This window comes from Oncorhynchus tshawytscha, linkage group LG05, assembly GCF_018296145.1.
Source record: "Oncorhynchus tshawytscha isolate Ot180627B linkage group LG05, Otsh_v2.0, whole genome shotgun sequence".
Taxonomy (NCBI): Eukaryota; Metazoa; Chordata; class Actinopteri; order Salmoniformes; family Salmonidae; genus Oncorhynchus; species Oncorhynchus tshawytscha.
Genome location: NC_056433.1, coordinates 83,577,641 through 83,603,348, shown reverse-complemented (window position 1 = coordinate 83,603,348; position 25,708 = coordinate 83,577,641). Strand labels below are relative to the sequence as shown.

At 44.2% G+C, this 25,708-nt stretch overlaps 1 protein-coding gene across 1 annotated transcript in view; it reads left to right on the top strand.

Moving 5' to 3' along the window:
• atf6 (activating transcription factor 6) overlaps positions 1-25,708 on the top strand; it is a 163,492-nt gene that overhangs the window by 49,614 nt on the left and 88,170 nt on the right. Inside the window, exons 8-10 of the mRNA XM_042322560.1 lie at positions 11,698-11,883; positions 12,026-12,117; positions 13,242-13,376. Of these exons, the coding sequence (XP_042178494.1) occupies positions 11,698-11,883; positions 12,026-12,117; positions 13,242-13,376 (413 nt within the window). The remainder of the gene's footprint in view (positions 1-11,697; positions 11,884-12,025; positions 12,118-13,241; positions 13,377-25,708) is intronic.

The following is a 25,708-nucleotide window of genomic DNA, read 5'->3' as shown; positions in this document are numbered from 1 at the left end:
TCTAGCAGGTCCAGGTTCTGATGTAGGCCATGTGCTGTGGGTGAGGAGTAGGCATTTAACCTCTGAATTGTGGAGACTAACACCAGGGGCTGAGGATTTTTCTAGAATAGTGGCCAATTCGTTGATGTAAATATTGAAGAGTGCAGGGCTCAGATTGCAACCCTGGCGAAAGCCCCACCCCTGGTTAAAGAATTATGTTATTTTCTTGCCAATTTTAATCCTGCACGTATTGCCAGTATACATTGATTTAATTATGTCATATGTTTTACCCCCTACACCACTTTCAATGACTTTGTAGAACAGTCCTGTATGCCAAATAGAATCTAATGCTTTTTAGAAGTCGATAAAGCAAGCGTATATTTTGGTGGACATGTTTATCTATCAGGGTGTGTAGGGTGTAAATAAAATCAGTCGTGCAATGTTTTGGTATAAATCCAATTTGGCTTTTACTCAAGACATTGTGCTTATTAGGGAAGTTTAGAAGTTTTCCATTGATAATACTACATAAAGCCTTCCTCAGGTTACTGTTCACACAAATGCCTCTGTAATTGTTAAGGTCAAATTTGTCTCCGTTCTTAAAGATTGGGGTTATGAGTCCTTGATTCCAGATGTCAGGGAAATAACCTACACTCAGGATTAAATGAAACCGTTTTAATACAGCCAATTGACATTTTGCACTAGTGAGTTTGAGCATCTCATTTAGGATGCCATCAGGTCCGCAGGCTTTTTTAAATCTGAGGGCCTGAAGTGTCTTATAGAGCTCCTGGTCAGTAATAGTTTAGTTTCTTATAGAGCTCCTGGTCAGTAATAGTTTAGTTTCTTATAGAGCTCCTGGTCAGTAATAGTTTAGTTTCTTATAGAGCTCCTGGTCAGTAATAGTTTAGTTTCTTATAGAGCTCCTGGTCAGCAATAGTTTAGTTTCTTATCGAGCTCCTGGTCAGTAATAGTTTAGTTTCTTATAGAGCTCCTGGTCAGTAATAGTTTAGTTTCTTATAGAGCTCCTGGTCAGTAATAGTTTAGTTTCTTATAGAGCTCCTGATCAGTAATAGTTTAGTTTCTTATAGAGCTCCTGGTCAGCAATAGTTTAGTTTCTTATAGAGCTCCTGGTCAGTAATAGTTTATTTTCTTATAGAGCTCCTGGTCAGTAATAGTTTAGTTTCTTATAGAGCTCCTGGTCAGTAATAGTTTAGTTTCTTATAGAGCTCCTGGTCAGTAATAGTTTAGTTTCTTATAGAGCTCCTGATCAGTAATAGTTTAGTTTCTTATAGAGCTCCTGGTCAGTAATAGTTTAGTTTCTTATAGAGCTCCTGGTCAGTAATAGTTTAGTTTCTTATAGAGCTCCTGGTCAGTAATAGTTTAGTTTCTTATAGAGCTCCTGGTCAGCAATAGTTTAGTTTCTTATAGAGCTCCTGGTCAGTAATAGTTTAGTTTCTTATAGAGCTCCTGGTCAGTAATAGTTTAGTTTCTTATAGAGCTCCTGGTCAGTAATAGTTTAGTTTCTTATAGAGCTCCTGGTCAGCAATAGTTTAGTTTCTTATAGAGCTCCTGGTCAGTAATAGTTTAGTTTCTTATAGAGCTCCTGGTCAGTAATAGTTTAGTTTCTTATCGAGCTCCTGGTCAGTAATAGTTTAGTTTCTTATCGAGCTCCTGGTCAGTAGTAGTTTAGTTTCTTATCGAGCTCCTGGTCAGTAATTGGGGAGTCCAATGGATTTTGATTGTCCTTTATAGCTTTTTCTAATCCATTCAACTTCTCATGAATTTGCCGTTGCTCTGCATTTGTGTCAATTTGAACGGTGCAGTAGTGTGTTTTTAAAAGGGGTTGTCCATATGTCACCATTTTGTATTGCTAATTCCTCTGTCCATATGTCACCATTTTGAAATACAGTAACTACTAACTAAAGTTAAGAGAAACAGGATAATAACTAAAAAATGTTTATATATATATTCACATTCATTGAACAACTAACTTTTAGTACAATAGGTGTGTTTGTGTGTGTTTAGTGCAGATGTATTGGTGGAGATGTTTAATCTCACTTAATCCTACAGAGTTCTCTTGTCCTCAGTGTTATAATAGTAGAAAACACAAGGTGCAATTTTGAAATTTGGTTGTGCATCAGCAGTTTTTCAACAATTTAGCCTTAGGGCCCCCAAAAAGACTTGGGCTGTCTTTGACTGCATTTGTACTCAGACCTGCGAGCCAATGTGTGCCCTTCATGATGAGTTTACGATTCTTTTGTGGTCCCCACCTCCATCAAAGTTGCCCATCCTTGCTCTGGGGGAATAATCTAGACTGCCCTTTCTGTTATGTTATCTGTTATGCCAGTCCAGTCGACTGAAGGATTGCTGTTGACATTAACATGGAACGTATTTCAGCAGTTGTTGTTTTTATGAATGGTAATGGTTAACCTCAGCTGTTTCAGAGCTGTGTTTGCACAGTCCGAGTGGAGACGAGGACTGGGAGTGTCTGGTAGTTAAATAATCGTGATGGAGTCTGGGGAGGAAGAGTCTGGAGAGAGAGCATTGACCAGGAATGCCGCCGAGCTACAAGAGGCCAAAACAAACCAGCCACTTAGGCCGTTTTTACAAACCTGACAGTCAATAACCTTACAATACACAAATGAAAGGGGAGGGGTTTCATTGTGAGAAAATCATCAAAACCAGGTTTTTGGAGCTGAAATAAACCATAATCTCAGGATAAATAGTCCATCCATGGTTCCAGAGAATGAACACGTATGTAGACTTATCTAATGTCTAAAATCAAAAGGATTTTAACTCTGTCAGATATATGTTTATATGCTGAAAAGCAGTGGTAAATGGTTTAGCTATGTCTGTTGTGTTAGGCCTGGTGTGCTGCCTAAAACAGACTTTTTGCATGACTCAGCCGCATTGGCTCACACAAAGCAGTTGAGCTGTGTGTGTGTGTGTGTGGTTTGACCCATCGCAGCTGTTTTGACTGTATCGTTGTGGTTTGGCCACAGCACAGTGGTTAGAGTGATCAGTAAACCGCGTGGCCTACTTCAGGCAGGTGTTTGAGTGGGTTTACGTCAGTGTCATTCCTCAGTGCCAGTCTGTGTTTGAGCTGTGAGCGTGTTTGTGTGTACAGTGCATTCGGAAAGTATTCAGACTCCTTGACTTTTTCCACATTTTGTTACATTAGAGCCGTATTCTAAAATTGATTACATGTAGTTTTTTCCCCCTCATCAATCTACACGCAATACCCCATAATGACATCACAGTACCCCATAATGACATCACAGTACCCCATAATGACATCGCAGTACCCCATAATGACATCGCAGTACCCCATAATGACATCGCAGTACCCCATAATGACATCGCAGTACCCCATAATGACATCGCAGTACCCCATAATGACATCACAGTACCCCATAATGACATCACCATACCCCATAATGACATCACCATACCCCATAATGACATCACAGTACCCCATAATGACATCGCAGTACCCCATAATGACATCGCAGTACCCCATAATGACATCGCAGTACCCCATAATGACATCGCAGTACCCCATAATGACATCGCAGTACCCCATAATGACATATAATGACATCGCAGTACCCCATAATGACATCGCAGTACCCCATAATGACATCGCAGTACCCCATAATGACATCAGTACCCCATAATGACATCGCAGTACCCCATAATGACATCGCAGTACCCCATAATGACATCGCAGTACCCCATAATGACATCGCAGTACCCCATAATGACATCGCAGTACCCCATAATGACATCGCAGTACCCCATAATGACATCGCAGTACCCCATAATGACATCACAGTGCCCCATAATGACATCGCAGTACCCCATAATGACATCGCAGTACCCCATAATGACATCGCAGTACCCCATAATGACATCGCAGTACCCCATAATGACATCGCAGTACCCCATAATGACATCGCAGTACCCCATAATGACATCGCAGTACCCCATAATGACATCGCAGTACCCCATAATGACATCGCAGTGCCCCATAATGACATCGCAGTGCCCCATAATGACATCGCAGTGCCCCATAATGACATCACAGTACCCCATAATGACATCAGTGCCCCAATGACATCGCAGTACCCCATAATGACATCACCGTACCCCATAATGACATCAGTGCCCCATAATGACATCGCAGTACCCCATAATGACATCACAATACCCCATAATGACATCTCAATACCCCATAATGACATCGCAGTACCCCATAATGACGAAGCAAAAAATGTTTTGGGGACATTTTTGCACATGTATTAAAATTTAAAAAACTATCACATTTACATACACTACAGTTCAAAAGTTTGGGGTCACTTAGAAATGTCATTGTTTTTTAAAGAAAAGCACATTTTTTGTCCATTTAAAATAACCTCAAATAGATCAGAAATGCAGTGTAGATAGTTAATGTTGTAAATGACTATTGTAGCTGGGGGTTTTTTTTAATGGAATATCTACATAGGCGCACAGAGGCCCATTATCAGCAACCATCACTCCTGTGTTCCAATGGCACATTGTGTTAGCTAATACAAGTTTATTATTTTAAAGGCTAATTGATCATTAGAAAACCCTTTTGCAATTATGTTAGCACAGCTAAAAGCTGTTGTGCTGATTTAAAGAAGCAATAAAACTGGCCTTCTTTAGACTAGTTGAGTATCTGGAGCATCAGCATTTGGGCTCGATAACAGGCTCAAATTGGCCAGAAACAAAGCACTTTCTTCTGAAACTCATCAGTCTATTCTTGTTCTGAGAAATGAAGGCTATTCCATGTGAGAAATTGCCAATAAACTGAAGATCTCGTACAACGCTGTGTACTACTCCCTTCACAGAACAGCGCAAACTGGCCCTAACCAGAATAGAAAGAGGAGTGGGAAAACCCGGTGCACAACTGAGCAAGATGACAAGTACATTAGAGTGTCTAGTTTGAGAAACAGATGCCTCACAAGACCTTAACTTGCATCTTCATTAAATAGTACCCGCAAAACACCAGTCTCAACGTCAACAGTGAAGAGGCGACTCCGGGATGCTAGCCTTCTAGCTCTGTCAGGTTGGATGGGGTGCGTTCCTGCACAGCTATTTCCAGGTCTCTCCAGAGATGTTCGGTCGGGTTCAAGTCCGGTCTCTGGTTGGGCCACTCAAGGATATTCAGAGACTTGTCCCAAAGCCACTCCGGCATTATCTTAGCTGTGTGCTCAGGGTCATTGTCCTGTTGGAAGCTGAACTTTTACCCCCGTCTGAGGTCCTGAGCGCTCTGGAGCAGGTTTTCATCAAGGATCTCTCCGTACTTTGCTCCATTAATCTTTACCTCGATCCTGACTAGTCTCCCAGTCCCTGCCGCTGAAAAACATCCTCACAGCATGATGCTGCCACCATGCTTCACCGTAGGGATGTTGGCAGGTTTCCTCCAGACGTGACGCTTGGCATTCAGGCCAAATAGTTTAATCTGGGTTTCATCAGACCAGACAATCTTGTTTCTCATGGTCTGAGAGTCCTTTAGGTGCCTTTTGGCAAACTCCAAGCGGGCTGTCATGTGCCTTTTACTGGGGAGTGGCTTCCGTCTGGCCACTGTACCATAAAGGCCTGATTGGTGGAGTGCTGCAGAGATGGTTGAAGGTTCTCCCATCTCCACAGAGGAACTTTGGACGTCTGTCAGAGTCACCATTGGGTTCTTGGTCACCTCCCTGATCAAGGCTCTTCTCCCCTGATTGCTCAGTTTGGTCGGGCGACCAGCTCTAGGAAGAGTCTTGGTGGTTCCAATCTTCTTCCATTTAAGAATGATGGAGGCCACTGTGTTCTTGGGGACCTGCAATGCTGCAGACATTCTTTGGTACCCTTCCCCATATCTGTGCCTTGACACAATCCTGTCTCGGAGCTCTACGGACAATTCCTTCGACATCATGGCATGGTTTTTGACATTCACTGTCAACTGTGGGACCTTATATAGACAGGTGTGTGCCTTTCCAAATCATGTCCAGTCAATTGAATTTACCACAGATGGACTCCAATCAAGTTGTAGAAACATTTCAAGGATGATCAATGGAAACAGGATGCACCGGAGCTCAACTTCAAGTCTCATAGAAAAGGTTCTGAATACTGATGTAAATCCTTTTTTTTTGCTTTTATTTTTAATACATTTACAAACATATCTAAAAACCTTTTTTCGTTTTTGTCATTATGGGGTTTTGTTTGTAGATTGATGATGAATAAAAAAATATATATATTCAATTTTAGAATAAGGCTGTAAAGTAACAAAATGTGTAAAAGGTGAAGGGTTCTGAATACTTTCCGAATGCACTGTTCGTAATTATGAGGGTGTGAAAAGCTTGCTAAATATTGGGACCGGTGTCGAAATAGAGTGGCAAAGCTGAAAAACTGAGCTATTTGTCAAATAATATGCTCAGATTTCCTTTGAGATTTTCTGCTACGTTCTGGGCTGTGAATCATTACACTACAGGCCTCGGAAGCCCCCAACACGGGTAGACACCAGGCCAGGGGGAGAATGCTGTGAACCTGGGTACGATGTGTGTCCAGATGATGGCCTGTGGAAACACTTGTCACTTAAACCTTTTTAACGTCTCTTCGTAAACTAAAGAAATGTTTTAATCTTACTTGTTAAAAGATCTGAATTTTGAAGGGTTTAACGGATCATCACACACTTCCTCCTTCATTAACCTCTGACCTCTGAGGTGACCTGAACGGAAAGAACAGTCCTGAACAACACCGGGGTGGTCAGCTGATCAAGGAACAGGCTCTGTGGTGCTGCTGTTTATTTCCCCCTGATTAGTCTCGTGTGCCAAACCTCAATACGTGAGTCTTACGAATTGAGAATTCAAGATAATGTGCTGGGAGCGGCTGGTGTTGAGGTTCAGGCTACCAACTGAAGGCAGTTGGAATCTATCAGTGAAACGTTACCAGGCCTGCCAGTGGTACTCAACCCAACTCCTCCCTTACCGGTTCTGTTGATGTGGCGATTGAACCAGAGCCCACCCCGTGTCCTGGTAACCTCTGTCTCCCGGCGTTCCCAGGCTCTGGTGGTGGCACGGATCCCAGATCTGGGCCTGGAGGACAGAGCGGGAGAGTTTCTCAGGAGACAGAATACAAACTGTTACGGAGCTGTCATCTCTCCTCCTCGTCTGCTCTCCGGATCCAAATAACTTAATCAACCAGCTGGTCCATTAGATCCAGTGTCTTACAGGCTTACTGCTGCTGGGGAGAGAGGGGTGCAGTCAGGTTCCTGGGAGGGGATGTGTTTAGCTGTCATTCACACACATGGGGGAAGTGTTTGAGTTAGGATGATTGAGTGTTGATTAAATCCTCAGGATAAGAGGTGATGTTCAGGATGATAAGGTTTAAAAGTTTTTGACTGGGACAAGTGACATTTTATTTCTAGTGTGTGTATGAGGCTTAACTCTAACCTCTGATATTAGTCCCTCCAGCTGTCTCTTCAATATGCCATTCTGGTTCCTTTGGCGCCTGGTTCTCAGACAGAGCCATCTCTCAGATAGGCTAAAGTGTTTAAAGCTTAAACTTCGAAAGAGTATATACACTGGCTATACCAAACATTATATACACTGGCTATACCAAACATTATATACACTGGCTATACCAAACATTATATACACTGGCTATACCAGGAACATCTTCCTAATATCGAGTTGCTCCGCTATACCAAACATTATATATCCCCTTTTGCCCTCAGAGCAGCCCCCATGCCCTCAGAGCAGCCCCCATGCCCTCAGAGCAGCCCTCAGAGCAGCCCCCATGCCCTTAGAGCAGCCTCCATGCCCTCAGAGCAGCCCCCATGCCCTCAGAGCAGCCCCCATGCCCTCAGAGCAGCCCTCAGAGCAGCCCCCATGCCCTCAGAGCAGCCCTGTTTATAGGCCCTTGAATATTTTGTCTTTCCCACAATCCATGTCTCAATTGTCTCGAGACTTAAAAATCCTTCTTTTAACATGTTTCCTCCACTTCATCTACACTAATTTGAAGTGGATTTAACAAGTGACCTCAATAAGGGATCATAGCTTTCACCTGGATTCACCTGGTCAGTCTATGTCATGGACAGAGCAGGTGTTCTTAATGTTTAGTGTACTCAGTGTATATGCCTTCTTCCCCATTCTGTGCATGTATGAACCTGTGTTTATGATGACAACTCATTCTTCATGGAATGACACGGTCTATAAACACATCCATCGTGTATAGAGCAGAGCAGGATGATCACATCCGCCATTCTGTCTCCTTAAGCCTGACCCCCCGACCTCTGAGTCAGGAAGTTTGATCCTGCAGTTGTCTGTGTACTCTGGAGTCTTAGGGGTTACTTAAAGCCATGCTGTGTTGCCGGGGAACCGTTTACGATGTCACATGTCTTAGATGTCTGTTTATTATTTTCTGCTGCAGCGAGCGGTAGCCATCAGCGAGCGGTAGCCATCAGCGAGCGGTAGCCATCAGCGAGCGGTAGCCATCAGCGAGCGGTAGCCATCAGCGAGCGGTAGCCATCAGCGAGCGGTAGCCATCAGAGAGCGGTAGCCATCAGCGAGCGGTAGCCATCAGAGAGCGGTAGCCATCAGAGAGCGGTAGCCATCAGCGGCGGTAGCCATCAGCGAGCGGTAGCCATCAGCGAGCGGTAGCCATCAGCGAGCGGTAGCCATCAGCGAGCGGTAGCCATCAGAGAGCGGTAGCCATCAGCGGCGGTAGCCATCAGCGGCGGTAGCCATCAGAGAGCGGTAGCCATCAGAGAGCGGTAGCCATCAGCGAGCGGTAGCCATCAGCGAGCGGTAGCCATCAGAGAGCGGTAGCCATCAGAGAGCGGTAGCCATCAGAGAGCGGTAGCCATCAGAGAGCGGTAGCCATCAGCGAGCGGTAGCCATCAGCGAGCGGTAGCATCAAAGGCTAAATAATTATCCCAGGAAATGAAGTAGAGCAAGGCTAGCTTTTATGTTAACTCCACCTTCTTTCCATTCACTCTCTCTCGCTTTCTGTCGCTACTTTCCCACCCACTCTCTTCTCACACATCCCCCTCTCTTCTCCTATGGTTCTCACTCTTTATTTTAAGGAGCCACATTCCTTAAGGATGCTCACTGGTGTTCTGTGCCAGATCCCTCCTCTCTCTCTCTCTCTCTCTCTCTCTCGCTCTCTCTCTCTCTCGCTCTCTCTCTCTCTCTCTCTCTCTCTCTCTCTCTCTCTCTCGCTCTCTCTCTCTCTCTCTCTCTCTCTCGCTCTCTCTCTCTCTCTCTCTCTCTCCCCCGGACTATGTGTGTTCATGGGTACGTCATCCTTTTACCACCTGTTTTAAGTCCAACTGATAAATCAGAATATGAATGATGGTCCAGCTGATAAATCAGAATATGAATGATGGTCCAGCTGATAAATATGAATGATGGTCCAGCTGATTAATCAGATGATATGAATGATGAAATTCCCTTCTCCTGTTGACACAACCACCCCTGAGAACTAGAACCACCCCTGAGAACTAGAACCACCCCTGAGAACTAGAACCACCCCTGAGAACTAGAACCATCCCTGAGAACTAGAACCATCCCTGAGAACTAGAACCATCCCTGAGAACTAGAACCACCCCTGAGAACTTTTTTCAAATCAAATCAAATCAAATTTTATTTGTCACCCCTGGTTAGAGATGTTAAGAGTGTAGCCATGCTTGTGCTTCTAGTTCCGACAATGCAGTAATGAGTAACTAAGAACCAAAAAACTACTGTCCAGTGTAAGGGGATAAAGTACTGAATGAGTGATGGTACAGAGCATCCTCCTGCTAAGTATGTAAACCAAGTGGCATAGTTAAAGTGGCTAGTGATACATGTAATCCACAGACCAACAGGTGATGAACAATGGGCACTAACATTATAGTAGCATTGTTTAAACAGGTGCTCCTGCTGGGAACCATCCTCCTGCTGAGTACTAACTGTAATCCACAGACCAACAGGTGCTCAGGGCACTCGCAGACCAACAGGTGCTCAGGGCACTCGCAGACCAACAGGTGCTCAGGGCACTCGCAGACCAACAGGTGCTCAGGGCACTCGCAGACCAACAGGTGCTCAGGCACTCGCAGACCAACAGGTGCTCAGGGCACTCGCAGACCAACAGGTGCTCAGGGCACTCGCAGACCAACAGGTGCTCAGGGCACTCGCAGACCAACAGGTGCTCAGGGCACTCGCAGACCAACAGGTGCTCAGGGCACTCGCAGACCAACAGGTGCTCAGGGCACTCGCAGATCAAACCTTTTTTCAAATGAATGTCTTGTTTTTTGCCCTTTCATCATGATGTTTACACTTTTTTCATTTCAATCAGCTGTGATACTGGGATGGAAGTATCCTATAGGTAGAAATGTCAATGAAACAAAGTTACGGGGGGGCTTATTTAAAAAAAAAAAAAATTTAAATGATCATTTCATTTGTTAGAACTTTAACCCCATAGAGTCGATGTCCATGCCACAGCGGAAATCGTGTTAGTATAATTATACAAATCCCCATCAATCTGTCTGTTTTTAAATAACTTTATTATCATTTGAGGAAAAAATACAACAAAATCACCATTTAGTTTCAGTTATACCATGGCATTGGTGAATAATCGTTTCTGATTGGCTTGAAGGGCATTCTAGAGTATTCATCATTTCCCTATAATGCACGGAATATTAGCATGGTAGAGTTCAATGGCTGTAGTTCATTCTTACTGTTTTATTGAGCAGCTTTTTGAAAGCAAAAGTTGAATTGAAAACATAATTCAATACTAGCAAGCTATGACTGATGACTTGGTTAGCTAAACTAGCGCAAGTCTGTTTGGTTACCAGGGCAACTACTGTAGCTATCTAGTAAACTTGCATGCTACTTCAGTGGATGTTGAACACATTTCTACTTGCAAATGAACACATTTGTTTGTGGTTAATGTGTTTTAAATTATAGCCATGGTATAAAAGGGATAATCAACTCGGAGCTTTATACGTTCTGTGGAAAATAATGCAACTTAGTAGAAGGTCAATTTCACGTCGTGGAACACACCTTCCACGTAGGTCGTTCATTATTTTTCAGAGAACGCATGACCCTCGTTGATTTATCCCTTACATGTCCAAATGTGTAGCCTACAGTTCAGGAATATTTACTTTTGCCCTCATGGCTATATTGATAAGAAGTAAAGTCATTACTCCATGCAGGGTAAGGCTATATTGATAAGAAGTAAAGTCATTCCTCCATGATGTTTCCATTGATAAAATGGGCAGGGTAAGGCTATATTGTGTTGGTAAACGAGGAAATTAAATACTTTAATTCAGTTGTTCGGAATGATTGTCAAATAGATCAATCACCATAGTCTGCTATAATAGCAGAATTAAATTGTTCTGATGATGATGATGATGATACTCACCACAGGGTGAAATGTTCTTGAAAAATGTTGTCAGAAATCAGATCTAAGAGTAAACCCCGACATCCGCTTTAGGGAGAGGTAACCCCCTACATCTGCTTTAGGGAGAGGGAAATCGGTGGAGTAAACCCCCTACATCCGCTTTAGGGAGAGGGAAATCGGTGGCCAATAATGGGAGATCAGCTTTGCGGATGACTTCAGCATATATTGATGGTTTAACGACAGATCAGCTGGCGATAATATGGTGGCCATAAATGGTTGCAAATGGCCCGTATAGGCTAACGTCTCTCTCTTCATCCCCGCTCTCTCCTCCAGTCGAATGTGTCCCAGAGGCAGCAGAGGATGATAAAGAACAGGGAGTCAGCGTCTCAGTCCCGTAAGAAGAAGAAGGAGTACCTGCTGACGCTGGAGGTCCGTCTCAAGATGGCGCTGTCTGAGAACCAGCTGCTCAAGAATGAGAACGGCACCTTGAAGAGACAGCTGGAGGGACTACTCTCTGAGGTCAGAGTTAGACCACAAATACCTGTCAACTATATAAAACAGTTTAGAGAAAATGTTTTCTGGGCCGGGCTGGGAGTGGATGTGTGATGTAATGATGCGTTTCCTGTGATATAACGTGATGATGCGTTTCCTATTCCTGTAGAACACGGTTCTGAAGACCAGTGCTCCTAAGAGGCGGGCCATTTGTCTCATGGTTGTGCTGGTGTTCCTCATGCTCAATGTGGGACCAATGAGGTGAGTCTCTGTGGGACCGAGGTGAGTCTCTGTGGGACCGAGGTGAGTCTCTGTGGGACCGAGGTGAGTCTCTGTGGGACCGAGGTGAGTCTCTGTGGGACCGAGGTGAGTCTCTGTGGGACCGAGGTGAGTCTCTGTGGGACCGAGGTGAGTCTCTGTGGGACCCGAGGTGAGTCTCTGTGGGACCGATGAGGTGAGTCTCTGTGGGACCGATGAGGTGAGTCTCTGTGGGACCGATGAGGTGAGTCTCTGTGGGACCGATGAGGTGAGTCTCTGTGGGACCGATGAGGTGAGTCTCTGTGGGACCGATGAGGTGAGTCTCTGTGGGACCGATGAGGTGAGTCTCTGTGGGACCGATGAGGTGAGTCTCTGTGGGACCGATGAGGTGAGTCTCTGTGGGACCGATGAGGTGAGTCTCTGTGGGACCGATGAGGTGAGTCTCTGTGGGACCGATGAGGTGAGTCTCTGTGGGACCGATGAGGTGAGTCTCTGTGGGACCGATGAGGTGAGTCTCTGTGGGACCGATGAGGTGAGTCTCTGTGGGACCGATGAGGTGAGTCTCTGTGGGACCGATGAGGTGAGTCTCTCATTCTACCACACTTACCGTACTTGTTTATTCCCACTGCAATGCCTTTAAAAAGGTAAGGGGGAGTGAGCACGTGTCCACTTCTGGGACTGAGAGAAGGGTGGAAAATCATATCGTAGTCTGTGTTCCCCAAACAGTTGGAGTTCAAGGGGCATGTGTGCATGTGCTTGTGAAGTGTTGGTGTTCCTAGCTAGGAATTTGTTGTTTCAGTAGCAGACTGAGAGAACATAGTGTGGTTTTGAATGTGACTCTTGAGTCTTTAGAGGAACACTATTGGGGCCGTCCATTGGAATGTAAAATAGCCACCATATGGGGCCAGATGGCATGAAATGATGAGACACATGGAGGTCAGAGTTGAGATTCTGCTGTTGCTTTTGAGACTGAATGTCTTTGGGCCACTGGATGTTAGGCTCATTGATTTCAGCCTTCTTTACTCAGGGGTTTTTGATCATGTCTCTTTCTGTCTCCCTCTTTCTCTCTCTCCATCTCTCTTCTACCCTCCTCTCCCCTTCCCCCATCCTGTCCCGTCCTGCTTCAGTTTGTTTGAAGGTGGCCGTGGCTCTAAACTTCAGACTGGCTCCATGCACAGCGGCAGACATCTGCTGGGCTTCTCCCAAGAGACAGACACCCCGGTGGGCCCCGAATCCCTCCAGACCACCCCTCCGACCCACAGGTAATGACCTAACTCAGTATCACCACAGACCTGGCTGTGGCGGGCGTGCTGCATGTCATAAACCTGCCTCCCCTTCGCTCTGCACTTTAACTATGTTTATACTGCACACACACACACACACACACACACACACACACACACGGCAGTGTACGTCAGTGTTGTCCAGGTCAGGATATTCTGAGCATCCGCTCACTTAACCCAAAAGCCAGCTGCACAATTGTGTCGGAGGAAACACCGTTCAACTGACAACTGAAGTCAGCCTGCAGGCGCCCGGCCCGCCACAAGGAGTCGCTAGAGCTCGATGAACCAAGTAAAGCCCCCTCCCTCCAAACCCTTCCCTAACCCCGGACGACGCTGGGCCAATTGTGCGCCGCCATATGAGACTCCCGGTCACGGCCGGTAATGACACTGGGGATCGAACCCCAGGCTGAAGTGACGTCGCAACACTAAGATGCAGTGCCTTAGACTGTTTTTATATCTCAGTTCCGTGGACCAGGGCCAGAACGTGGGACGTTGTTGTCTTGTCTCTGAGATGGTTGGTTACCTGACACTAATTCTGTATATTTGCTGATCCCATGTTTAAAAACAGTGTGTTAGAACAGATCAGACTCCATGTTCCACTGTAAGATGACCATGGTGGGTCTGGACTGAAGAGGTAGAGACTGGGTTGGGTTGACCTGGACTGGAGAGGTAGAGACTGGGTTGGGTTGACCTGGACTGGAGAGGTAGAGACTGGGTTGGGTTGACCTGGACTGGAGAGGTAGAGGCTGGGTTGGGTTGACCTGGACTGGAGAGGTAGAGACTGGGTTGGGTTGACCTGGACTGGAGAGGTAGAGACTGGGTTGGGTTGACCTGGACTGGAGAGGTAGAGACTGGGTTGGGTGACCTGGAGAGGTAGAGACTGGGTTGGGTTGACCTGGACTGGAGAGGTAGAGACTGGGTTGGGTTGACCTGGACTGGAGAGGTAGAGACTGGGTTGGGTTGACCTGGACTGGAGAGGCAAAGGTAGAGCCTGGGTTGACCTGGACTGGAGAGGTAGATGCTGGGTTAGGTTGACCTGGGCTAAAGAGGGGGGTAGGTAGAGGTAGAGGCTGGGTTTGGGGGATAGGAGGCAGTGCATTTACTAGTTAGGGTTTGTTGTACGGAGGGGTTATCGATATTTTTGGGAAACGCGACACCGGTCCTTGGGCCTCATTTATAAATTACTTCAATAACATGCGGCTTTGATGTGTCCACACAGAACATAAAACATGACATAATACAGAACATTGATAGACAAGAACAGCTGGAGGACAGAACTACACAAATGTAATAAACAGTGCATTCGGAAAGTATTTCAGACCCCTTCACTTTTTCCACATTTTATTACATTACCGACTCATTCTAAAATGGATTAAAGAAAGTGTCCTCATTCTACACACGATGCCCATAATGACAAAGCCAAAACAGGTTTTTAGAAATGTTTGCAAATGTATTTAAAAAATGTCAAACAGATACCTTATTTACATAACTATTCAGATCTTTTGCTATGAGACTCCAAATTGAGCTCCGGTGCATCCTGTTTCCATTGATCATCCTTGAGATGTTTCTACAACTTGATTGGAGTCCACCTGTGGTAAATTCAATTGATTGGACATGATTTGGAAAGGCACACCTGTCTGTATAAGGTCCCACAGTTGACAGAGCATGTCTAGGGCTGTTATGCGACTGTAGTACTGCCACACCGGAGGTCACGAGCACGGATTGCAGTCACATTCCACGTGACCGTTTAGTCACTGTAGGCTTCGCCAAGCTCTGATGCTGCTGATGGTCATTAGTAGCCTACCAAATCTGCTAAATGCCTGGTCCTCAGCACTCTATTGTCCCTCTAATCACTCAGACATCAATACAAATGTTTTCGAAAATCTAATCAAACACCAAACACTTCATGGGCTCATGTTGCACAACATTTCTATAGGCTATGCAATTGCGTGAGAAAACAGAGTGATGGCCTCTATTAAAAAGAGGAGAATCCCATCAGCTTTGATAGGCTAGGCTTACTATATTTATTTCGGCAGTGGTTAGAGCAATGGGTAGGTAGCCTAGTGGGTAGAGCGATGGGCAGGTAGCCTAGTGGGTAGAGCATTGGGCAGGTAGCCTCGTGGTTAGAGCGTTGGGCAGGTAGCCCAGAGGTTAGAGCATTGGGCCAGTATCAAAAAGTTGCTAGAGCAAATCCCTCATCTGACAAGGTAAAAATCTGTCGTTCTGCCCCTGAGCAAGGCCGTCAACCTACTGTTCCTATTCCATCATTGTAAATAAGAATTTGTTCTTAACTGACTCGCCTAGTTAAATAAATATAAAATACATAAATAAAAATATTTATTTCTTATTTTTCCTAATCTTAAGCACATTGCTTGTCTTTACAACAGGAGTATAGCCTACCTGGCTGGCAAGAAAATGAACCACTGGGAAAAGCGTTGTCTCTTCGCTGTGTATTTGATTCCCCTGCCTCTGCTTTGAGACAGGTGCATGATAATGGTCCATTCTAAATCAAAACTAATTTCACACATATATTATTTAGTATACAGTTGAATTCGAAACTTTACATACACCTTAGCCAAATACATTTCCACTCAGTTTTTCACAATTCCTGAGAAAAAATTCCCAGTCTTAGGTCAGTTAAGTTCACCACTTTATTTTAAGAATGTGAAATATCAGAATAACAGTAGAGATAATTATTTATTTCAGCTTTTATTTCTTTCATCACATTCCCGGTGGGTCAGAAGTTTACATGCACTCAATTAGTATTTGGTAGCATTGCCTTTAAATTGTTTAACTTGGGTCAAACATTTCGGGTAGCCTTCCACAAGCCTTCCGGGTTATCCTCGTCTCATCGCGCACCAGCGACTTCTGTGGCGGGCTCAGTGCACGCTAACAAAGGTCGCCAGGTGCACGGTGTTTCCTCCGACACATTGGTGCGGCTGGCTTCCGGGTTGGATGCGCGCTGTGTCAAGAAGCAGTGCGGCTTGGTTGGGTTGTGTTTCGGAGGACGCATGGCTTTCGACCTTCGTCTCTCCCGAGCTTGTGCGGGAGTTGTAGCGATGAGACAAGATAGTAGTTACTAACAATTGGAAACCACGAAATTGGGGAGAAAAGGGGGTAAAAAATAAATAAATAAACTTAATCTATGTAAACTTCTGACCCACTGGAATTGTGATACAGTGAATTATAAGTGAAATAATCTGTCTGTAAACAATTGTTGGAAGAATTACTTGTGTCATGCACAAAGTAGATGTCCTTACCGACTTGCCAAAACTATAGTTTGTTAACAAGAAGTGTGTGGGGTGGTTGACAAATGAGTTAAAATGACTCCGACCTAAGTGTATGTAAACTTCCGACTTAAGCTGTATGTAAAGACCAGATTAAATCAGGGATTGTCTCATGGGTGTCAATATTAGCCTATCACTTGTGAATGATATATTATTACTGGTGAACGATGCCCAGCTTGCGTGCAATAAGGCAAGAAGCACATTAAACCGCTTTAAATCTTGTCTGCTAAATGAACTAGTGTAGCCCACAGCCATTTGGCTTAGCCAGATCAGGGCCTAACATTAGGACATCTGTTATTCTGTATTCTGTTCTTCTGAAATACATTTTCTTCATGTTTCTTTAGCCCTGTCTAAAATAAATAATGGATTAGAGAGAGAAAGACAGAGAGAGACCTAAAAGAGAGAGACCTAAAAGAGAGAGAGAGACCTAAAAGAGAGAGAGAGAGACCTAAAAGAGAGAGAGAGAGACCTAAAAGAGAGAGAGAGAGACCTAAAAGAGAGAGAGAGAGACCTAAAAGAGAGAGAGAGAGAGAGACCTAAAAGAGAGAGAGAGACCTAAAAGAGAGAGAGAGAGACCTAAAAGAGAGAGAGAGAGACCTAAAAGAGAGAGAGAGAGACCTAAAAGAGAGAGAGAGAGACCTAAAAAGAAGAGAGAGACCTAAAAGAGAGAGAGAGACCTAAAAAAGAGAGAGAGAGACCTAAAAAGAGAGAGAGAGAGACCTAAAAAAGAGAGAGAGAGACCTAAAAGAGAGAGAGAGAGACCTAAAAGAGAGAGAGAGAGACCTAAAAAGAGAGAGAGAGACCTAAAAGAGAGAGAGAGAGACCTAAAAGAGAGAGAGAGAGACCTAAAAGAGAGAGAGAGAGACCTAAAAGAGAGAGAGAGAGACCTAAAAAGAGAGAGACCTAAAAAGAGAGAGAGACCTAAAAGAGAGAGAGAGAGACCTAAAAGAGAGAGAGAGAGACCTAAAAGAGAGAGAGAGAGACCTAAAAAAGAGAGAGAGAGAGACCTAAAAGAGAGAGAGAGAGACCTAAAAGAGAGAGAGAGAGACCTAAAAAGAGAGAGAGAGACCTAAAAGAGAGAGAGAGAGACCTAAAAGAGAGAGAGAGAGACCTAAAAGAGAGAGAGAGAGACCTAAAAGAGAGAGAGAGAGACCTAAAAGAGAGGGAGAGAGACCTAAAAGAGAGAGGGAGAGAGACCTAAAAAGAGAGAGAGAGACCTAAAAGAGAGAGAGAGAGACCTAAAAAGAGAGAGAGAGAGACCTAAAAGAGAGAGAGAGAGACCTAAAAGAGAGAGAGAGAGACCTAAAAGAGAGAGAGAGAGACCTAAAAAAGAGAGAGAGAGAGACCTAAAAGAGAGAGAGAGAGACCTAAAAGAGAGAGAGAGAGACCTAAAAGAGAGAGAGAGAGACCTAAAAAAGAGAGAGAGAGACCTAAAAGAGAGAGAGAGAGACCTAAAAGAGAGAGAGAGAGACCTAAAAGAGAGAGAGAGAGACCTAAAAGAGAGAGAGAGAGACCTAAAAAAGAGAGAGAGAGAGACCTAAAAGAGAGAGAGAGAGACCTAAAAGAGAGAGAGAGAGACCTAAGAGAGAGAGAGACAAAAGAGAGAGAGAGAGACCTAAAAGAGAGGGAGAGAGACCTAAAAGAGAGAGGGAGAGAGACCTAAAAGAGAGAGAGAGAGAGAGACCTAAAAGAGAGAGAGAGAGAGACCTAAAAGAGAGAGAGACCTAAAAGAGAGAGAGACCTAAAAGAGAGAGAGAGAGACCTAAAAAGAGAGAGAGAGACCTAAAAGAGAGAGAGAGAGACCTAAAAGAGAGAGAGAGAGACCTAAAAGAGAGAGAGAGAGACCTAAAAAGAGAGAGAGAGAGACTAAAAAAAGAGAGAGAGAGAGACCTAAAAAAAGAGAGAGAGAGAGACCTAAAAAGAGAGAGAGAGAGACAAAAAAGAGAGAGAGAGAGACCTAAAAGAGAGAGAGAGAGACCTAAAAGAGAGAGAGAGAGACCTAAAAGAGAGAGGGAGAGAGACTTAAAAGAGAGAGAGAGAGAGACCTAAAAGAGAGAGAGAGAGAGACCTAAAAAAAGAGAGAGAGACCTAAAAAGAGAGAGAGACCTAAAAGAGAGAGAGAGAGACCTAAAAGAGAGAGAGAGAGACCTAAAAGAGAGAGAGAGAGACCTAAAAAAGAGAGAGAGAGAGACCTAAAAAGAGAGAGAGAGAGAGACCTAAAAGAGAGAGAGAGAGAGACCTAAAAGAGAGAGAGAGAGAGACCTAAAAGAGAGAGAGAGACCTAAGAGAGAGAGAGAGACCTAAAAGAGAGAGAGAGAGACCTAAAAGAGAGAGAGAGAGAGAGACCTAAAAGAGAGAGAGAGAGAGACCTAAAAAAAAAGAGAGAGACCTAAAAGAGAGAGAGAGAGACCTAAAAGAGAGAGAGAGAGACCTAAAAGAGAGAGAGAGAGAGACCTAAAAGAGAGAGAGAGAGACCTAAAAAGAGAGAGAGACCTAAGAGAGAGAGAGACCTAAGAGAGAGAGAGAGACCTAAAAGAGAGAGAGAGAGACCAAAAAAAGAGAGAGAGAGAGACCTAAAAAAAAGAGAGAGAGAGAGACCTAAAAAGAGAGAGAGAGAGACCTAAAAGAGAGAGAGAGAGACCTAAAAAGAGAGAGAGAGAGAGAGACCTAAAAAAGAGAGAGAGAGAGAGACCTAAAAGAGAGAGAGAGAGAGAGACCTAAAAGAGAGAGAGAGAGAGACCTAAAAGAGAGAGAGAGAGAGAGACCTAAAAGAGAGAGAGAGAGACCTAAAAGAGAGAGAGAGAGAGAGACCTAAAAGAGAGAGAGAGAGAGACCTAAAAGAGAGAGAGAGAGAGACCTAAAAGAGAGAGAGAGAGAGACCTAAAGAGAGAGAGAGAGACCTAAAAGAGAGAGAGAGACCTAAAAGAGAGAGAGAGAGACCTAAAAGAGAGAGAGAGAGAGAGACCTAAAAGAGAGAGAGAGAGAGACCTAAAAAGAGAGAGAGAGAGACCTAAAAGAGAGAGAGAGAGACCTAAAAAAAGAGAGAGACCTAAAGAGAGAGAGAGAGACCTAAAAGAGAGAGAGAGAGAGAGACCTAAAAGAGAGAGAGAGAGAGAGACCTAAAAAAGAGAGAGAGAGAGAGAGACCTAAAAAGAGAGAGAGAGAGACCTAAAAGAGAGAGAGAGACCTAAAAGAGAGAGAGAGAGACCTAAAAGAGAGAGAGAGAGACCTAAAAAGAGAGAGAGAGACCTAAAAGAGAGAGAGAGAGACTTAAGAGAGAGAGAGACCTAAAAGAGAGAGAGAGAGACCTAAAAGAGAGAGAGAGAGACCTAAAAGAGAGAGAGAGAGACCTAAAAGAGAGAGAGAGAGAGACCTAAAAGAGAGAGAGAGAGAGACCTAAAAAGAGAGAGAGAGAGACCTAAAAAGAGAGAGAGAGAGACCTAAAAAAAGAGAGAGAGAGAGACCTAAAAGAGAGAGAGAGAGAGACCTAAAAGAGAGAGAGAGACCTAAAAGAGAGAGAGAGAGAGACCTAAAAGAGAGAGAGAGAGACCTAAAAAGAGAGAGAGAGAGAGACCTAAAAGAGAGAGAGCGAGAGAGAGACCTAAAAGAGAGAGAGAGACCTAAAAAAGAGAGAGAGAGAGACTTAAGAGAGAGAGAGAGAGAGACCTAAAAAGAGAGAGACCTAAAAGAGAGAGAGAGAGACCTAAAAGAGAGAGAGAGAGACCTAAAAGAGAGAGAGAGAGAGACCTAAAAGAGAGAGAGAGAGACCTAAAAGAGAGAGAGAGAGACCTAAAAGAGAGGGAGAGAGAGAGAGACCTAAAAGAGAGAGAGAGAGAGAGACCTAAAAGAGAGAGAGAGAGAGAGACCAAAGAGAGAGAGAGAGAGAGACCTAAAAAGAGAGAGAGAGAGAGAGAGACCTAAAAGAGAGAGAGAGAGAGAGAGCCTAAAAGACCTAAAAGAGAGAGAGAGAGAGAGACCTAAAAGAGAGAGAGAGACCTAAAAGAGAGAGAGAGAGAGAGACCTAAAAGAGAGGGAGAGAGAGAGACCTAAAAAGAGAGAGAGAGAGAGAGACCTAAAAGAGAGAGAGAGAGAGAGACCAAAGAGAGAGAGAGAGAGAGAGAGACCTAAAAGAGAGAGAGAGAGAGAGAGACCTAAAAGAGAGAGAGAGAGAGAGAGACCTAAAAGAGAGAGAGAGACCTAAAAAGAGAGAGAGAGAGAGAGAGACCTAAAAAGAGAGAGAGAGAGACCTAAAAGAGAGAGAGAGACCTAAAAGAGAGAGAGAGAGAAACCTAAAAGAGAGAGACCTAAAAGAGAGAGAGAGAGAGACCTAAAAGAGAGAGAGAGAGAGAGAGACCTAAAAGAGAGAGAGAGAGAGACCTAAAAGAGAGAGACCTAAAAAGAGAGAGAGAGACCTAAAAGAGAGAGAGAGAGACCTAAAAGAGAGAGAGAGACTTAAAACAGAGAGAGAGAGAGAGAGAGACCTAAAAAGAGAGAGAGAGACTTAAAAAGAGAGAGACTTAAAAGAGAGACTTAAAAGAGAGAGAGAGACTTAAAAAGAGAGAGAGAGAGAGACTTAAAAGAGAGAGAGAGAGAGAGAGAGAGAGAGAGAGACCTAAAAAAGAGAGAGAGAGAGAGACCTAAAAAGAGAGAGAGAGACCTAAAAGAGAGAGAGAGACCTAAAAGAGAGAGAGAGAGACCTAAAAAAGAGAGAGAGAGAGACCTAAAAGAGAGAGAGAGAGAGACCTAAAAGAGAGAGAGAGAGAGAGACCTAAAAGAGAGAGAGAGAGAGACCTAAAAAAGAGAGAGAGAGAGACCTAAAAGAGAGAGAGAGACCTAAAAGAGAGAGAGAGAGACCTAAAAGAGAGAGAGAGAGAGAGAGAGAGACCTAAAAGAGAGAGAGAGACCTAAAAGAGAGAGAGAGAGACTTAAGAGAGAGAGAGACCTAAAAGAGAGAGAGAGAGAGAGACCTAAAAGAGAGAGCGACCTGAGAGAGAGAGAGACCTAAGAGAGAGAGAGAGACCTAAAAGAGAGAGAGAGAGAGAGACCTAAAAGAGAGAGAGAGAGACTTAAAAGAGAGAGAGAGACCTAAAAGAGAGAGAGAGAGAGAGAGACCTAAAAGAGAGAGAGACCTAAGAGAGAGAGAGAGACCTAAGAGAGAGAGAGAGACCTAAGAGAGAGAGAGACCTAAAAAGAGAGAGAGAGAGAGACCTAAAAGAGAGAGAGAGAGAGAGAGACCTAAAAGAGAGAGAGCGACCTGAGAGAGAGAGAGACCTAAGAGAGAGAGACCTGAGAGAGAGACCTAAAAGAGAGGGAGAGAGAGAGACCTAAAAGAGAGAGAGAGAGAGAGACCTAAAAGAGAGAGAGAGAGACCTAAAAGAGAGAGAGAGATACCTAAAAGAGAGAGAGAGAGACCTAAAAAGAGAGAGAGAGACCTAAAAGAGAGAGAGAGAGAGACCTAAAAGAGAGAGAGAGAGAGACCTAAAAGAGAGAGAGAGAGAGACCTAAAAGAGAGAGAGAGAGAGACCTAAAAGAGAGAGAGAGAGAGAGAGACCTAAAAGAGAGAGAGAGAGAGACCTAAAAGAGAGAGAGAGAGAGAGACCTAAAAAGAGAGAGAGAGACCTAAAAGAGAGAGAGAGAGAGACCTAAAAAGAGAGAGAGAGAGAGACCTAAAAAAGAGAGAGAGAGAGAGAGACCTAAAAGAGAGAGAGAGAGAGACCTAAAAGAGAGAGAGAGAGAGACCTAAAAGAGAGAGAGAGAGAGAGACCTAAAAAAGAGAGAGAGAGAGACCTAAGAGAGAGAGAGACCTAAAAAAAGAGAGAGAGAGACCTAAAAGAGAGAGAGAGACCTAAAAGAGAGAGAGACCTAAAAGAGAGAGAGACCTAAGAGAGAGAGAGAGAGAGAGACCTAAAAGAGAGAGAGAGAGAGAGAGACCTAAAAGAGAGAGAGAGAGAGAGAGACCTAAAAGAGAGAGAGAGAGAGACCTAAAAAGAGAGAGAGACCTAAAAGAGAGAGAGAGAGACCTAAAAGAGAGAGAGACCTAGAGAGAGAGAGAGACCTAAAAGAGAGAGAGACCTAGAGAGAGAGAGAGAGAGACCTAAAAGAGAGAGAGACCTAGAGAGAGAGAGAGAGAGACCTAAAAGAGAGAGAGACCTAAAGAGAGAGAGAGAGAGAGACCTAAAAAGAGAGAGAGAGAGACCTAAAAGAGAGAGAGAGAGAGAGACCTAAAAGAGAGAGCGACCTAAGAGAGAGAGAGAGACCTAAGAGAGAGAGAGAGACCTAAGAGAGAGAGAGAGACCTAAGAGAGAGAGAGACCTAAAAGAGAGAGAGAGAGAGACCTAAAAGAGAGAGAGAGAGAGAGAGAGACTAAAAGAGAGAGAGAGACCTGAGAGAGAGAGAGACCTAAGAGAGAGAGACCTGAGAGAGAGACCTAAAAGAGAGGGAGAGAGAGAGACCTAAAAAGAGAGAGAGAGAGAGACCTAAAAGAGAGAGAGAGAGACCTAAAAGAGAGAGAGAGAGACCTAAAAGAGAGAGAGAGAGACCTAAAAGAGAGAGAGAGAGACCTAAAAGAGAGAGAGAGAGAGACCTAAAAGAGAGAGAGAGAGAGACCTAAAAGAGAGAGAGAGAGAGACCTAAAAGAGAGAGAGAGAGAGACTAAAAAGAGAGAGAGAGAGAGAGACCTAAAAGAGAGAGAGAGAGAGACCTAAAAGAGAGAGAGAGAGAGAGACCTAAAAAGAGAGAGAGAGACCTAAAAGAGAGAGAGAGAGAGACCTAAAAGAGAGAGAGAGAGAGACCTAAAAGAGAGAGAGAGAGAGAGAGACCTAAAAGAGAGAGAGAGAGAGACCTAAAAAGAGAGAGAGAGAGAGACCTAAAAGAGAGAGAGAGAGACCTAAGAGAGAGAGAGACCTAAGAGAGAGAGAGACCTAAAAAAGAGAGAGAGAGAGACCTAAAAGAGAGAGAGACCTAAAAGAGAGAGAGAGAGAGAGAGACCTAAAAGAGAGAGAGAGAGAGACCTAAAAGAGAGAGAGAGAGAGACCTAAAAGAGAGAGAGACCTAAAAAGAGAGAGAGAGACCTAAAAGAGAGAGAGAGACCTAAAAAAGAGAGAGAGACCTAGAGAGAGAGAGAGACCTAAAAGAGAGAGAGACCTAGAGAGAGAGAGAGAGACCTAAAAGAGAGAGAGACCTAGAGAGAGAGAGAGAGAGACCTAAAAGAGAGAGAGACCTAGAGAGAGAGAGAGAGACCTAAAAGAGAGAGAGAGACCTAAAAGAGAGAGAGACCTAAAAGAGAGAGAGAGAGAGAGAGACCTAAAAGAGAGAGAGAGAGAGAGAGACCTAAAAGAGAGAGAGAGAGAGACCTAAAAGAGAGAGAGACCTAAAAAAGAGAGAGAGACCTAAAAAGAGAGAGAGACCTAAAAAGAGAGAGAGAGACCTAAAAGAGAGAGAGACCTAGAGAGAGAGAGAGACCTAAAAGAGAGAGAGACCTAGAGAGAGAGAGAGAGACCTAAAAGAGAGAGAGACCTAGAGAGAGAGAGAGAGAGACCTAAAAGAGAGAGAGACCTAGAGAGAGAGAGAGAGAGAGACCTAAAAAGAGAGAGAGAGAGACCTAAAAGAGAGAGAGAGAGACCTAAAAGAGAGAGAGAGAGACCTAAAAGAGAGAGAGAGAGACCTAAAAGAGAGAGAGAGAGACCTAAAAGAGAGAGAGAGACTTAAAAGAGAGAGAGAGACTTAAAAGAGAGACTTAAAAGAGAGAGAGAGAGACCTGAGAGAGAGAGAGAGACCTGAGAGAGAGACCTAAAAGAGAGGGAGAGAGAGAGACCTAAAAGAGAGAGAGAGAGAGAGACCTAAAAAAAGAGAGAGAGAGAGAGACCTAAAAGAGAGAGAGAGAGAGAGACCTAAAAGAGAGAGAGAGAGAGAGACCTAAAAGAGAGAGAGAGAGAGAGACCTAAAAAGAGAGAGAGAGAGAGACCTAAAAGAGAGAGAGAGAGACCTAAAAAAGAGAGAGAGAGAGACCTAAAAGAGAGAGAGAGAGAGACCTAAAAGAGAGAGAGAGAGAGAGACCTAAAAGAGAGAGAGAGAGAGAGACCTAAAAAAGAGAGAGAGAGAGACCTAAAAAGAGAGAGAGAGAGACCTAAAAGAGAGAGAGAGAGAGACCTAAAAGAGAGAGAGAGAGAGACCTAAAAGAGAGAGAGACCTAAAAGAGAGAGAGAGACCTAAAAGAGAGAGAGAGAGACTTAAGAGAGAGAGAGAGAGACTTAAGAGAGAGAGAGACTTAAGAGAGAGAGAGAGAGACTTAAGAGAGAGAGAGAGAGACCTAAAAGAGAGAGACCTAAAAGAGAGAGAGCGACCTGAGAGAGAGAGAGACCTAAGAGAGAGAGAGAGACCTGAGAGAGAGACCTAAAAGAGAGAGAGAGAGACTTAAAAAGAGAGAGAGAGAGAGAGACCTAAAAGAGAGAGAGAGAGAGAGACCTAAAAGAGAGAGAGAGAGAGACCTAAAAGAGAGAGAGACCTAAAAGAGAGAGAGAGACCTAAAAGAGAGAGAGAGAGAGACCTAAAAGAGAGAGAGAGACCTAAAAGAGAGAGAGAGAGACTTAAGAGAGAGAGAGACTTAAGAGAGAGAGAGAGAGACCTAAAAGAGAGAGACCTAAAAGAGAGAGAGCGACCTGAGAGAGAGAGAGACCTAAGAGAGAGAGAGAGACCTGAGAGAGAGACCTAAAAGAGAGAGAGAGAGAGAGACCTAAAAGAGAGAGAGAGAGACTTAAAAGAGAGAGAGAGAGAGAGACCTAAAAAGAGAGAGAGAGAGAGACCTAAAGAGAGAGAGAGACCTGAGAGAGAGACCTAAAAGAGAGGGAGAGAGAGAGACCTAAAAAGAGAGAGAGAGAGAGAGACCTAAAAGAGAGAGAGAGAGAGAGACCTAAAAAGAGAGAGAGAGAGAGAGACCTAAAAGAGAGAGAGACTAGAGAGAGAGAGAGAGAGAGACCTAAAAGAGAGAGAGACCTAGAGAGAGAGAGAGAGAGACCTAAAAGAGAG